This window comes from Nerophis lumbriciformis, linkage group LG05, assembly GCF_033978685.3.
Source record: "Nerophis lumbriciformis linkage group LG05, RoL_Nlum_v2.1, whole genome shotgun sequence".
Classification (NCBI taxonomy): Eukaryota; Metazoa; Chordata; class Actinopteri; order Syngnathiformes; family Syngnathidae; genus Nerophis; species Nerophis lumbriciformis.
This window is the reverse complement of record NC_084552.2, coordinates 31,679,990-31,696,903: the sequence shown is the minus strand read 5'-3', so window position 1 is coordinate 31,696,903 and position 16,914 is coordinate 31,679,990. Positions and strand designations below refer to the sequence as shown.

Sequence of the window (16,914 nt, the reverse complement as noted above, 5' to 3'; positions counted from 1 at the left end):
TGATACGCTTTGTCACCTTTAGCACAGGCCGAACATTTTTAGTTATTTATATAGACATGTATATATATGTATGTGTGTGTGTGTGTATTAGAGATGCGCGGATAGGCAAATATTTCATCCGCAACCGCATCAGAAAGTCGTCAACCATCCGCTATCCACCCGATGTAACGTTTGATCAGAACTGCATCCGCCCGCCATCCGCCCGGTATATCTAATATAGACGATGCAAGGCATTAGTGAGGCACCTGCCAACTACTCCGGTTTTCCCGTAATTCGTATGGTTTTCATCAACCTATTCCGGGTTACGGGTGCAGTGATAAAAAATACGGTTTTTCATTAATTAAAAAAAAAAGGGTGAAAACTACGCGAATTGCACCTTGTGCAGACAAGATTTTTCGATCGGACACGGAGAAATTAGCGATGTAAAAGACCACTTTGGGACAAAAAAACACAAGTCTAATGCCGTTGCTAGCGATACAAGTGGAAAACTTTCAACGTTTTTCGTCGCCCAAACAGATTCTTTGGATGTGATAAATGCCGAAGTTTTATTTACGGAGGCAATAATTGAGCATGGACTTCCAATCGCACTGGCTGATCACATGGGACAGTTACATGTTTGTAATGCAACCTTTAAAAATCATTACACGGTGATCGCGGTCCCAAAAATAAACTTTTCTTGCATGATAATGTCCAGAAAAATTCGCTTTATATTACTATAGAGTCCTTTTAACGAATGAGTTTGATGGTTTATCACAAACCTTAAATGAAAGAAGTCCTTTGTTCTCCTGCACCATGCGCTTTGGCCTTGCTTCCTGTTTGGTGCGCAATCCTGTCGGCTGTATTTCACAGCACGACATACTGTTAAAAGTGTTTATACTATTTATGCTTTCAAGTCCAAGTTGAAGAAATCTTGTTAAATGTTGACAGCATAACTACCAAAATACAGAAGTATGTCCTTAATATTTTTGCAGTGCTATTTCTGTTGAAAAGTTAAAATGATTACATTAGAGATGTGATGTGCCACTTTTCAAAGTGTCTGATGGCTTAAATTAATTTTCATTAATTTTTCGTATTTTGAATTCTTTTGAAAGGCTCACAAAAAAACTACATTTGAATTGTAATTCCATGCTATTGACAGGACTATTAATTTTAATGAAGTTAGCTTACCATGTTTACAGTATGATAATTGTGATAGAAATGTGAATTTTAGGCACAGAATATTTTTTACAATTGAACAAGGCAGTAGATTATACAAGCTTGGACAGAAAGTTAATAATGACACCAATTTTTTTTTTTAATGGAATTGTTTAGTACTGTTTTACCATTTGTTTACTGTAAAAAGTGTTTATACTGTTTATACTTTCAATTAACAGATTGAAGTCTTGTGAAAGGTTGACAGGATAACTGGCATTAACTGTCAAAATAATTTCAAACTATTGAAGTTAGCTTACAGAATAAACATGTCAATCAACCCATATGATTTTTGCTGTAATATTTTTGTTTTGAAAAGTCACTGTGACTGATAGAAAAGTGATGGTTTTAGCAACATTTTAACCTGTCTGAATGCTAATAATCATTTTGCGTCGGGGGGCGAAGCCCTGAACCCTCCACCAGGACTTTGTCCTGGACCTACCGGGGCCTGCGGCCCTTGGACCCTGGCTACTAGGATTTTCTGATTTCAAAAGTTGGCAGGTATGGTGAGGTTATAAAGCTTTTGCCTGTTAAAGAAAGGAGACTGATCCAATGCAGCACAGACTTTCGCGTGCCACGCTGTCACGACCCAGACGCACACCAGTGCGCAATCATATGGGAGCCGCGCTGAGCGCACCTCCAAGCGCGTCTCGCTGCCGGCGACGGCCAGGTATGGGCCCACGCTCCAGCGCCATCCATTTTCAGGGCTAGTTGATTCGGCAGGTGGGTTGTTACACACTCCTTAGCGGGTTCCGACTTCCATGGCCACCGTCCTGCTCTCTATATAAACCAGGGTGAGCCCCACCCCTTTCGTGAGCGCACTGCGCGCGGAGTGACCCCTGTTACGCGCCCCCGGCAACAGGGGTGGCGGGCAGGTAAGCTGCGCGGGCGGAGCGCGCGGAGTGACCCATGTTACGAGCCCCCGGCCACGGGGGTGGCGGGCAGGTAAGCTGCTTACCTGCTGCGCGTGACGCCGGCCGCGGCGAAGGCGGACGAGGCGGGGTGTCGGTGCGGTGGGCGCGGTAGTGACCCTGGATGTGCGTCGGGCCCTTCTCGCGGATCGCCTCAGCTACGGCTCCCGGTGGGGCCCTCTCGGGGGAAGGGGCCTCGGTCCCGGACCCCGGCGAGGCGTCCCTTCTCCGCTCCGTAAAAGTGTCCATCTCTTTTCTTTTTTTTTCTTCTGTTGTGGCATATGCAGCAGGTGCCTGCTCGTTTTTCGTATGTGGGTAACAACATTTAACTATGTATATATATTTCCGAATTGGTTTAACTGCCACCCGCAAAAAAAAAAAAAAAAAAAAAAAATCTAATTAATCCGCCCGACCCGACCCGCATGCGGATAAAATCTTATTTTTTTAAATTTCATCCGCCCGATCCGCGGATAATCCGCGGACTCCGCGGTTGTGCCCGCAAACCGCGCATCTCTAGTGTGTATATATATATATATATATATATATATATATATATATATACAGTATGTATATGTATGTGTATATATGTATATATATAACAATATACATATATTCATATGTAGTATATGTATGTATGCATGTATGTGTGTAATAACAATATCAAAATGGCTTTGTTTTTTCAGTATGCAAACCTTGCTGGAAAATATTTGGAGACCTCTGTCTCAATACATGTATTGTATATATTAGTACATGTATATTTTAGTACATGTAATAATTCAATCTATCAAATGGAAGAAACAACCTCTTTGAGGACGTATGTTCTATTCAAATGCTAATGTTGGTCATGTTTTAAATAATAATAACCAGCATCATGATAAACAATAACGACTGCAGATGACAATGAACTTTGGACACTACAACCTATGTTGTCACCTCTGCTATCCAAGAACGTACAACAATTATTCTCAACAAAAAAAAAAAAAAAGGAGAAATAAAACCTTAAAAAATAATTTTAAACCTTTGTATGCACATACAACACTTAAAACTTTTAGCATATCGGTATGTAAAATAAAAATTACGGAATGGATTAAGTAAAGAAGTTAAAAAGTGTGTGTGTATGTGCATGTGTACTCAATGGATCATCTGGTTTCTGGCTTGGGGATGCCCTCTGCCCCCCATTAAATCTGTCTCTTTATAACGGTCGTAAATGTATAAATTCAGAGCCGTGCACGTTCCAACCATTTGTTGTGTGTGTGTATTTGCCAGAATGGATTAAGTTAAAAGGTGTTAAATATAATGAGGGCTTTGAGGGGTAAAGATTGAGGGGCTGATAGGCAGACATTGAAAGCAATATATATATATGACTTTAATTCGATCTGTTATTGATTATGGATTTATTATTTATCAATCTGCTTCAAAAACATTACTTGGGAAAATAGACAGGATCCAATCACAGGCTTTAAGGTTATGTTGTGGAGCTACAAAATCAACCCCAGTTGCAGCATTACAAGTAGAGAAGAATGAAAAACGTTTGGATATGAGAAGAGATCAATTGTCAGCAGTTTATTGGGCAAACTTAAAAGGGTCCAAGCAAGGACATCCAACCCGTCAAGTGTTACTAAACTGCCTAGAAAAAGAGAAGAAAAAAATTAATAGTTTCGGGTGTATAATAGGAGACATATGTAATAAAGCTCAAATTGATAATATTAAAGTTAGCCCTACAGTACCAATCCCCAGAGGTGTGGACTCGAGTCACATGACTTGGACTCGAGTCAGACTCGAGTCATGAATTTGATGACTTTAGACTCGACTTGACAAAATGTAAAGAGACTTGCAACTCGACTTAGACTTTAACATCAATGACTTGTGACTTCACTTGGACTTGAGCCTTTTGACTTGACATGACTTGCTACTTTCCCCAAAATCCAAAGCTTAAAAAGTTATTTGGGAGCGCTCCATATTTTTCATTTTCTTCGTCTGTGTCTCTCAGCGTGTTGTTCCTGTCAGCTGGTGTGCTGTCAGTACAACAGCCAATCAAATTAGATCTCCGTTGTTTTCATCACGCAGCATTCATCCAATCAAATTGCAGTACAACCACCGAACAAGTTGTCAAACAACGCAACAATTATGCCAAAGTTGGTTTCGTTCGGGTATAAAAACTACGACTTGGTCAACAAAAAACGAATTGCCTTTTGCAAATCACGCAGTTCGAATATTACAGACAGAGACGCAACAACGTTCAACATTTGAAGTTGCACAAAGAAGGGTAAGTTTTGAATGTAAGATAACGTTTATTGGCTAAGTAACGTGACTTTTATTTGCTGTGTAGTTAAATCAGTGAGGCTGCAAACTCACTGCTAACGTTATAACCATAGACATGTTCTAAGGGTACGCAGCATGGAGCGCTACTGCCTACTGGCGCAGACGAGGCGCGGGGCCGCCATCTTGGAGTGGTGATCCGCTCCACTCAGTGCAATTCATTTGGCAGGAGCAATGAACTGTCAGCGCATTTAATTTATCTTACCTCACTGAATACCACTGATTTTCACCCCCCTTTTTTGTCATACGTGTAGCTATGATAACAGACACATGTTTTGGCGTGTTTTAGTATTCATAGTTTGCTTAACAGTAATATAATATTCTTATATGCTATAAGTGACCAGACGTCCGAGATCAAAACTGGGAATATAATCCCAGAGAAGGGGAAAAAACGGTAAACTATTTTTAAGTTGAAGAAACAATATGATTAGGTTATATATACATGCGTATATCCTACATAAACAATGTATGAATACATTAGATATCTATATATTTTAGGGACCTATAGACTGTATCTCTGTTGCTGCAGCAGCAGAGAGTTTATTCTGTCTTGACACTTTGTATTGATATTTTCTATTACATTCTTCCCTTAAATGATAATGTTTGCAGTGATTGTTTTATATGTATTATTTTATGTAAGTCGCTTTGGATAAAAGCGTCTGCCAAATACTTAAACATAAACACATATAAACACCTGAAAGTCTTCATATCAGCTAAAACCACCAATCTGTTTCACTGGATTCAGAATAAAACCAAATTCTGTTTTACCCAACAATGTTAGTATTTGAATATTGTTACTTGAAGACTTATTCCTGGTTACAATTATACTGTTAAGAAAGTATTGTCTTATACTTTGCCTAAAATGAGAATGCATCATAATCAGTGGCGGCTGGTGAATTTTGTTTTAGGTGGGGCTGAAAGTTTGTAAACCAAACCCCTGTAGGGGCATCATCCTCCCCCAGAAGATTTATTTGTGATTTTCACATACAAATATTGAAGATCTTTGATCCTTCTCAACTCTGTGGTAATATTATTTTCATAAGATACAACCAATAGTACGTTAATGTTAAATCTTACTTGTGAAAAGTAATCCCCCGATTCCTATTTTCAACAGTCCGCTCATTTGAGCAGGAAAACGCTGAACACCAGCCCGGCATCTTTGTTTTCTACCTGTCAACTGTCAGTTTAGGCTGCTCGCCGGCTCCTCATCACCACTTCAAGATGGCGGTCAAATTGCTCACGTCACAGCAACCTGCGTCTACTTATAAGATGTCTATGGTTACAACGTCATTGTAAACACGGCAATCTGTTGCGTCCACTGCAGTTTGCTACCTTATTCATACTTTTTGTCAAGTGATTTTTTTTAAGCAGGGTTGCATGAGGTACCTACACATAACGTTATGTTAGTCAATGTATCACACACAGTAACATTACGTTAGACAATGTATCACACACAGTAACGTAACGTTAGTCAATGTATCACACACAGTAACGTAACGTTAGTAAATGTATCACACACAGTAACATTACGTTAGTCAATGTATCACACACAGTAACATTACGTTAGTCAATGTATCACACACAGTAACGTAACGTTAGACGGTGGTCAGCAGCACCATGTATTTTAGCCACCTACAAAAAGACAAACATAGTCAAATAAAGGTCAGTTAAAATGTATACTATATTAAGAATATGTGTACATATTGCATAGGGTCCTGACATCTAAAAAGTACAACTCTGTTCATTGTTATGTTCATATATTTGTTATATTTTTCATGTGTACGCACACATAAACACACATACAGTATGAGATGAGATCAATGAGATAAGGTAAGAACAGGATAGAAACTGCTGTGGAACTAGTTACAATGCAATATGCCATTGAAATACAATGTTAACACTTTTGTGCAAATAAGTACAGTTGCATTTGTTTTTTTCAAATGTGTTTATTCTGTAAAGGAATGAGTTAAATGTTTAAAATGACTGGTTAATAGTGCTATTTTGAAGTGCAATGTCAGCACTATGTTTTTCCCTGCAATTTCAAATGCACTTGTTTTAATAAATAAATACAGCGTTTTAAAAGCATACACAATCTGTGTAAATATATTAGTCTGTGGTTAAACGACTTGAAAGGACTCGAAACTCAAAATGCAGGACTTGGGACTTGACTTGAGACTTTCCAGTCTTGACTTTGGACTTGACTCGGACTTGCTCTGTCTTGACTCGGGACTTGACTCGGACTTGAGAGCAAAGACTTGAGACTTACTTGTGACTTGCAAAGCAATGACTTGGTCCCACCTCTGCCAATCCCTGCAATACCACCGTGGATGTATGAAAACCCAAATGTAAACATGCAATTACTAAAGAATAGAAATTTAAATAGTTACCAGATAGAACATTGGATTGAAGAAACGTTTTTAGACAACATCATGGTGTACACAGATGCATCAAAAACTATAAATAGTAAGGTAGGAGCAGTAGCTGTAATCCCACAAGGAAACATAGTATTAAATAAAATAATTAGTGATTAGTTATCTGTTTTTACGGGAGAATTGGTAGCAATTTATATGGCAATTCATTGGTTAGAAGAAAATAAAGCAGGAAAAGCAGTCGTGTGCTCAGACTCAGCAGTGCATTGATGAGCATAAAAAAGCATAGCATCAGAAACAAGACAAGATTTAGTTTATGAAATAGTTCAGACAAATTACAGAATAAATAAAGAAGGAGGTGTGGTAACATTTCTTTGGGTTCCTGCTCATGTAGGAGTTGAGGGGAACGAATTAGCTGATAAGTACGCAAAACAAGCAACCACTAAAACAGAAGTAAACACGGAGATTAAGCACAGTAAAGAGGAAGTGAAGAACATAATTAAGATGGAACACAATAAAAAGTCGCAGGATAATTGGAATAAGGAAACATCAGGTAGAGAGTATTACAAAGTCGAGTGGAGAGTAGATGTAATGAGAGGAGGCAATAGAAATAGGAAGGAATAAGACATTATTACTAGAATGAGATTAGGACATACATATCTAAATAGTTCATTAAAATTAATAGGGAAACATACTACAGGACTTTGTGATTCTTGCCAACAGTTAGAAAGTGTAGGACATGTTTTAATATATTGTAGGAAATATAATAGAGAAAGGGTAATACTGGATAGTAAGTTAGCAAAAGAGAATATTAGGTTAACGGTGGAAGATATATTAGGACTGCACTCAGAACACATAGGTTATAAAGCAATATACACATATTTAAAAAATACTGGGTTAAATAAAAGAATATAGAGTAGGGATCCACCTCAGTCAACACACCGATACAGTAGGTGGTGGTAATGCACACCACAAGGTTGGTTGCCAACCGCCATAAAAACATGAACGACTTTAACCGCTTGTGGCGCTGTCGCTTTCGCTCAACACTCTCACAATCGCACCCGGAAACAAGTGCCGAAGATGGGCTAGTGTGAGGACCTCCTCAGAACTCCGATGCATTTAGGAAAAACGTATATAATGCAAAAAGAACTTACAGTTTGTAGGACTTTCGTCGTCTTTTCGATGCTGTTGTCCTCGAGCAAGCCTTCGTTGTCTGAACTCTTTGATGGAAGAAAAGCCTTCACATCCGCAACAAGCGAGCCTTCAACGACTTCACGGCGGTCTCCTGTGGACTCTCCGGCGAAAGAAAAGCCTCAGCAGCCTCCGCAAGCAAGTCTTCAACGGAGGGACATTCGACCTCTTTTTCGACAATTTTGTCCGGGAACAATTCTTCAACGGCAGGAGTCTTTTGCGGGTTTAAAACTTCCTCCTCCGCCTCCTCCTCCGCAAGCTGGTCTTCGGAACGTTTTGGCGGGAAGTGTGATGCCTACTCGGTTAAGACCATCCACCGGGCCAGAGGGGTAAAAGAAACATCTGTAAGTAAATATATATATTGTATAATGCATGTTTTTTCTTGTAAATTGAAAATCATTTGACTCACCAAACTGTGATTGTGTAAAAGAGATCTCTTTAGAATCTTCCCACATCCCCCTCTATAAAACAAAATAATGATTACAAATAATATCAAACAAATCGATAGTTTAAACTCGCCGCTAGAGTCGTTTTCCAACTTTGTGAGATCAAACAAAGCTCGTCGTCTCTTACTTCGGCGTCGACTAGCTCGTTGTCTAATAAAATATACCAATAATGTTGTAAAAACACAAGTATTAAAACAATGTAAAAAATAACCGGTATACTTACGCAAATTGGACGAAGGATCTATTAGAACGTTCCTCGGACGAGCGTGAATTTCGACGCGATGTTTAACTGCTTTTATTTAGAATAAATACTTGTTATTATATAAACTCTAGACAGAAATATTACAATCAGTAAAAAAAATAATAATTACCTCCCTCTGACCTTTCCATAACCCCACCCCTCTTCTAAGGCCATCAATCATTTTTGACACAAGGTGTATCACAATCATGAATCTTTTTTTTTGACAGCTAGGTCATAAATCATCTTTGCCATAAGGTCATAAATCATCTTTTGCCATAAGGTCGTAAATCATTTTTGACAGGTCATTTTTGACAGCTAGGTCATAAATCATTTCACCTTTTGACCCTAAGGTCATAAATCCTTTGATCTTTTGACAGCTAGGTCATAAATCATTTGACAGCTAGGTCGTAAATCATTTTTGACACAAGGTAGGCCCTTAAGGTTTTTCATAATATATAGCAATTTATGTTTCCCGAATAAACTGTCTAAACTGAAGCTACAGCTTTATCACTTTAGTCATAATTTTTGCACTTAAGAAACTTCTCTATGACTGTAGCCACAGACTTTTTTTGTTTGTTTGAGACTGCTGGGTTGCAATCAGGTGACCTGGGGGAACTTCCGGGTTTCAGGCGATGGTCTAGAGTCCCATTAGTCTACTGTTTATTTACCTGCGTCAGTGCAGTATTTTTAGAGCTTTCGAGGCAAATATATAAGCGATCAAGTGGGATGGAGTGGATTTATACACTCTTAAGAAAAATATTTTTAGAAAAATTTAAACAATTCATCATCACCAAGGCGGGTTACTGCTCGCTACGACCTCACTTCATTTGACACTCACTCAAAAAGATTGGAGGAACATCATGTCTTTCCCTGACTTTATTACCATCATGAACCACTTCTTTCGGGACTCTACGAAAGCTCTTTCCTATCTCTCTATTTGAACAATTTGAACACCCAAAAACAGAACAGCAATACGGCATTTTCTGCTCAAACTCTACACTCACTCTCACTTGTTTTATTGTTACGCTCAAGCTGCTGGATTATCGTGTAAATTCGGCGCAAAAAAGAAAAACGGATGTGACGTCATATGCAACCCAGCAATTGTCATAACTGCCACTGGTGGTGAAAAGTTGTACTACAACTGAGTACCGCTACTCACACGCACACACATACGATTGTCCAATCAAGCTACTCTGCCTCGTTTCGTCTTCAAAAACATTTGTAATAAACAACTCTTGACATCACAAATAACATCAAGGTGGTTATAATAATAACTGAAACTGAACTACGGATTCAGTGAGGAAGAAGACAATGTTGTAGCGCAGTGGTCCCCAACCTTTTTGTAGCTGCGAACCGGTCAACGCTTGAGAATTTGTCCCGCGGACTTTATAAAGAAATACAATCATGTGTGCTTACGGACTGTATCCCTGCAGACTGTATTGATATACATTGATATATAGTGTATGTATTGTGTTTTAATGTTGATTTAATTAAAAAAAAAAAAAAAAAAAAAAAAAGAATTTTTTTTCCCCCTTTTTTTTCCTTGTGCGGCCCGGTACCAATCGATCCGCGGACCGGTACTGAGCCGCGGCCCGGTGGTTGGGGACCACTGTTGTAGCATACATATCACTACAGTACAACCTCATGACAACACATACAGTGCAACTCCATGACAAGACTATAAAAATGGGACCCATTACCTCCCTGCTTGGCACTCAGCATCAAGGGTTGGAATTGGGAGGTTAAATCACAAAAAATGATTCCCGGGCGTGGCCACCACTGCTGCTCACTGCTCCCCTCACGTCCCAGGGGGTGAACAAGGGGATGGGTTAAATGCAAAGAACAAATTTCACCACACCTAGTGTGTGTGTGACAATCATTGGTACTCTAATTTTTTTTAACACATACAATGTAGATAGGCCTGGATTGATGTGGCCTTTTTAAATATATATTTTTTTCATGTGTTTCAATGACATTTACGTGTGTAAAAATCCACACTCCATGATTTTTACACAACCAAGAAAAAAAGGTGTCACAGCAAAGTCTGCCTAATTAGTAATCAGTCCGTTTTCATTCACAACTTCCATCCATCCATTTTCTACCGCTTGTCTTTTTCGCGGTCGCGGGGGGTGCTGGAGCCTATCTCAGCTGCATTCGGGCGGTAGGCAAGGTACACCCTGGACAAGTCGCCACCTCATCGCAGGGCCAACACTCATATTCACACACGAGGGCCAATTTAGTGTTGCCAGTCAACCTATCCCCAGGTGCATGTCTTTAGAGGTGGGAGGGAGCCGGAGTACCCGGACGAGAACATGCAAACTCCACACAGAAAGATCCCGAGTGCAGGATCGAACCCAGGACCTTCGTATTGTGAGGCAGACACACTAACCCCTCTTTCACCGTGCTGCCCCATCAACAACATAAGAAGCACTTTTGCCTAACTTACGGGGTGGGCGTGTGTCTGCAGGCTGGATGGAAGAATACGAAAAAGAGGAACATAGTTTCAACATAGTTTTAGAATCAAGTGTGTAAAAAAGACTTAATCACAAACAGGAGAATAATGCCCATAGTTCACACCTATTATTTGCGCCACTGCCAACAACAACATTATGCAAGTAGTTTGCACTATTGAAAAAGGAATACATATACAACATGTGCATGTGATCATAATATAGTTGGCAATTTTTGTTAGTGTTTGCTTTAAATATCAGTTTTATTTGTAGCCCAGACACACATTTCCAAAGTGCTAACACAGGCCTCTGCTGTGCGCAGGGATGCTGAGACCAACCGTTTGTGACGGTCCAGCGTGAACCCAGCAGGTTTTTGGCATCGGACCCCTTGCTTTACCGCTGATCCTCCATCTGCCACCGGATGCTCAGCAGAAGGCCAACCGTGTGGATGACAAAACCTCATGCATGTATGCTTCCGTGTTTGAGCAATAGTACGTCGAAAGTAAATGCCATTCAATAGCTTTCAATGAAGCACACCAGCGAGGGTTTTAATGGGTCCTCGCCTTTGCACAGGATGTATTTGTTATAACAGACAGCTGTGGCACCCCCTATTTTCAGTGCAGCCATCTGTTTCCATGGACTGATTGATGGCAGGTGTGCTTGAGGTGGTTTGTAGGTCACACATGAGCAGCATTAGCACAAGGAAAGTTGTCAGAGAAGGTAAACTTTATCTACCTGAATAGTTAACTGTTCATAAGATCAAAGAGACAAACAGGAAAAGAGTATTCAATGTGTAATAATGCAAGAGATATGCAAGAAACACAATGTAACAGACGACAAGACATCACATTAATATAGCTATGTACTTTAAATTTTCTAAATGGCGAAGATAGCTTAAAATAGAGATAAGTAATAATTATGGTTTTATAGATTACCTATAACTAACTCATTATAGACAGATTAGCTATAGCTAGCTAAAGACAGAGAGAATAGATTACCTCATGCATTTAGGAAAATATCAATGGTGTGAGCAAGCATGGACATTAAGTTAGTCATTGAAAGTGCAAAAGAAATGGAAAATACATTCAAGATTATTTGGTGCTTTGACCCCTTAGCGCCCTTAGCACCCAAGGTCTCTCCACGAACCTCTGCACTCTTACAAGGGGAACACCAGAAAGCCAGAGAACGTAGAATACTTCCACCCTCCCATCAGGTTCCCCCTCTCCAGTTTGAGGTACGTCTTGTCACCCCTCTCCATCATCACCAAGCCGGCATTGGTGGCAGCTTCCCTGGTCACGTCCTGGTCGCCGGCGAAAGCTGAGATCACAGGCCAGCCGTTGAGAACCAAACTCACCTTGAGCAACAAGAAGGAGCGTTTACGATGCGTTCACACATTGTCGGTTTCGATGACGGTTAATGGTGGCTACATTTCGCCCTGCTCCACCAAAGACCGTGTTATCACCAAACACAAAACCTGGTCATCTGTCACTCATCTGCTGTGAACCCCAATAACTGTGGGGAGCCTATAAAACAATTTAACATGCTTAATTTTTCATGACAGTCTGGGCAGTTTGAAATCGCCTTTCACCATGTAAAGAATGGCAGCCTCCATATTTGGATTGCAAGACCTGTGATAATACGATGTTAACACTCTATGATCCACCATGCAGTCCCATTCTACTCCCGGACCTTCATAGTGTCAACTACACAGTGGTGACCGAGTTAAACACGAAGCATCACAGTCTCACGGAGGAGCTACATGGAGGAAGATCTGTGGTATTACCGCAGTGGCGCCATGTTCAAAATGTGTGGAACACGGTTCACAATGGTTTTGAGAAACACCATGAAGCGCCATCCAAACGGTCAATGTGTGAACGCCCCTTTAGCACAAACTGAGGATTTGGTGGAAAGGTGCACACTAAAAAATGTTGGGTTACCCAATTTTAACCCAACTGCTGGTTCAGAAAAGGACAAACCCCTTATTTGAGTTATTTTAACTCAACATTTTGGGTTAATTTTTTCAATCCAACATTTGCGTTGAAATATTTTACCAAAAAGTTGAGTTATGATAACTTAATGTTGAGTTATTCCCACCAAAACTATTGGGTTGAATTATTTAACCCAAATGTTGAGTTATACTAACTCAATGTTGGTTGATTCATAACCCAACTATTGGGTTGAATTTATTTAACACAAAAACTGAGTTATGCTCACTACAATGTTGGGTTATTCCCAACCCAACTGTTGGGTTGCGCAATTCAGCGCTCCTTGACCCAATAGTTGGTTAAAAATTATACATTTTACTGCTGGTTTGTCCTACTCCTTCTCAACTACTGATCAAAAGTATTTGTATTCCATTCAAATATACTCATAAGCAAGATATAAGTGAATTTTATTTTTACTACAATTGCCATGTATGGTCATAGTTGTCACGGCGGGGTCGCATTTTACTGCGTGGATCATTTTCCCAGGAAGCAGACGGGACTCCGAAGGCAAGGTGCAGGTAAGGAAATTATTTATTGTCCATAAATCATGCGGGATATAAACAAAAGAGCACCAGCGTGCGGATAGCACGGGAAGCTAACGGAAGAGTGAACAAGAAAAGCTTAGCATGTAAACAGGCAAACAAAAAGGCAAAGCTTAGCTGAGGAATCCAATTAGTAGCCGTCGTAACTGTTGCGTGGAAGCAAATGAGAAAGCCAGACTGAGTGTGGCGAAAAGCAGGGAATAAGTAGCTCTCTGATTAGTGCCCAGGAGCAGGTGAGCGTCCCGAACACTAATCAGAGGCAGGTGAAAACAATCTGCATTCATGGCAACTAAAACATAAACCCAGGGGTGCCCGAAACAGGAACTGAGGGAGTCAAAAACTAAACAAACATGATCCGGGCAGCGGATCATGACAATAGTAGTTCTATACAGCATGCTCAAATATTTTCATGTACATAAGATGTGTGATTGTAAATAATGTTAATGAGATTAATCCTTAATAAAATTCCCCTCAAGAAAAACTAATTGAAAAACAACCCCAAAATGATTCATAGTTTTGAAAACCCAGAAATTGAGTTAAAATAATACCATTATAACCCAAAAAATTGATTGCTCTTCATAAAAACAACTCCACAATTTAACCCAACACTCGCAACTCATAAATTGGGTCATCAAAATAACCCAGCATTTTTTAGTGTGCTGGACAAAAGTCAACTTACTTGGATAGTCTGCCTGTTGTAAACTTTGACCACATGGAAGCTGAAACTGTAAACCCCCTTTCTGGGAGCCACAAATATGCTCCTGGCAGGATCAAAATGGCTGCCGATATTTACCAATATCTGGGAGAAGAGAGAAGAGCCCATTTCAATTCCTCCGACTCGTTCTTCTCTACCACTGCAAAAGCGAACCTACCTGGTCAAAGTAGATGGTCATGGTGCGGTTGCTCATTTCGGAGGGTTCGTGGTTGGTGTTGCGAATGGCCGAGAATGCCACCCGGCCAGTTCCCGATCTCACAGACATTCCTAGGGCATTTCCCGATGGCTCGGCAGAGGGGGTGGAATCGCACACCACCAGACATTTCCCTTCCAACACGATTGGCTCTGTGTCATTCTGGCAGCGAACCACCAGGGGCGCCCAGTAAGTGACGAGAAGCAGTTTGACGAAGAAGGCGAGACAGAACCAAGACATCATTCTAAGGAGTGAGTTTGGTGTGTTTCCGACCAGATTCAGGTTTACCACGCAATCTTCAGCGACATGGACTAACTACAGCTTGACTATGAGGTGATGGGACTTGATCCACAAGGAACAGCTCTTCCAAGACTTTGTGGCGCTCCCATATCAGCCAACAGGAGGTCCTTACATTAGACAAAAATGAAGAACAATGCATTGTGTTAATGCTGTGGATCTAGCCAAAGTTAAAATTGTATGGCAGAAATAAAAAATCCTAGCCATTAAAAATGAAGAATTTACAACACATACACTTTTAATGACATTTACAAATTAAGAAAAAAAATCTACCAGGTAAATAAATATGTCGAAAAGGAAAATCAATCCCAAAAAAATACAAGATGAGGTAATGCTGTTGGCCTGGAAGAAACTGTGGATAGTGGTGCCAGCTGGACCGGGTGGTGGTGTTGGGGCTCAGGGAGTTGGGGGTTGGGGAGATTGGGGGAACTACCACAATCCCACCAAAGAGAGACCAGCTGTAGGTAAACATCCCTGCTGGTAAATTTACATTACAGAACGCACATAGTCTGATTCAAGGGATGACATTTAAGGAAAAAAAATTAACCTAAGGGACATTTTTTATATTTCTTTAAAGCGACATGTGGAAATCATACGTTGCCATCAAAATTCCCCAAAAATGTAAACTTACCTTACTCATCAGGCAACTTGGAACATCTCGCTTCTCCTCTCCAGTTTTGATTCTGCTCGATCCTTTCTTACTACTCATTCACCGCCAAATTTCCCTTTCACATTCTCTCCCATCCACTGTATGTTGTGTAGCTCCATCTCCCTCTCCCCTACCTGCTTCCCAACCTGCTTCCTCCGTTTCCATTGGCTGAAAGGAAATGATCCATCCTGGCTCAGAGTATAGGGGATATTTTCAATCCGCAGTCATTAAAACAAGTGTACTATTTTAGTCCAACATGCAATATGGCCGATCCCATGCTGCCGCCCACTCAGTGTTATCCCACATGCATTTGGTTTATTACAGTCCAAGTTGTCATCTGTCCATCTCTTATCACAATAATTGATTGTACTTTTGTTTGTGTTGATGTTATTTTTCTTCAATCAACAGTTACTTGTACATTTTGATTTAGCCTGCAATTACAGCCTTATTTATTATGATTCTGTTAATACCACCAAAAAGTGCATCAAAACAAGACGAAAACATGAACTATAATTAAAACACAAGTCATTCTTGCACTTCCAATGGCTTCCAATAAAATAAATGGTGGCCTAAGTGATACTTGTGGAAATGTGCTCACTCTCCTTGTCCCCACATTCCCTTCATGGGAGGCCAAGACTGGACTCTCAGTCTGGCCAATACAATCTACAATCCATGCATCACAATCCAGAGTCTCGTGAGGCCTGTCCCATTTTAGACACCCTCCATCTGATAAACTATTTATCTCTCGAGCTATCTGCCCTGAGCTAGCTAGCTATCTTGAATTTGCTGGCTAATCAGATAACTGGCTAATGCTTACTAAAATCCCTTTATTGAGCTATAGTATTCACCTAACAAGGTTTGCGTAACATTTTACTTATTCTTATGTAAATAAGAACTATGCTGCAGGCAACATAAACAGCATAGGCAATACACAAGCCCTTATAACAGTAACAAGCACTGTTGAGAAAATTATTTAAAAAAGTAATATAATTACTAACTGAATACTTTTTTATTCAATTTTATTAATTACTAGGGAAAGTAAATAATGCGTTACTTTTTTTAAAACGTTCATATATCTGGTGTATACATTTGAGAGAGGTTTCATGAAATAAGAGTGCGTACTCATTGGCTGTTTTAGCTCAGCATTGATAGTCTGTGGACTGGAAAGAGAGTGCTGACTGCAGCGCTTGTTTTATATGGTTTTTGTTATGGTTCAAACACCTGCCGCCTGTCACTCTGCTGTGCGCTCCGCTGAACGCGCCTCGGGACATGCCCCCGGGCGTTCCTCTCCTGCAGCAGCCGCGACTCCGCTGCTCTCACTCTACAATCAACACACCTGATGCTGATGAGACCCCTGCCTTCATAAGCCAGCGCATCCTGCGATCCAGTGCCGGAACGTAGCAGATTGTAACAAT

The 16,914-nt window shown here is 40.4% G+C and overlaps 1 protein-coding gene across 1 annotated transcript; it reads right to left on the bottom strand.

Moving 5' to 3' along the window:
- Positions 1 to 11,898: 11,898 nt before the first annotated feature.
- On the bottom strand, positions 11,899 to 15,689 carry LOC133606675 (cerebellin-1). Its single transcript, XM_061960867.2, has 4 exons — positions 15,482 to 15,689; positions 14,518 to 14,960; positions 14,325 to 14,444; positions 11,899 to 12,472 (listed from the first exon to the last, which is right to left on the bottom strand). Exons 2-4 carry the CDS (start codon positions 14,794 to 14,796, stop codon positions 12,275 to 12,277), a joined length of 597 nt encoding a protein of 198 aa, XP_061816851.1. The 5' UTR covers positions 14,797 to 14,960; positions 15,482 to 15,689; the 3' UTR covers positions 11,899 to 12,274.
- Between the last annotated feature and the right edge of the window lie 1,225 nt (positions 15,690 to 16,914).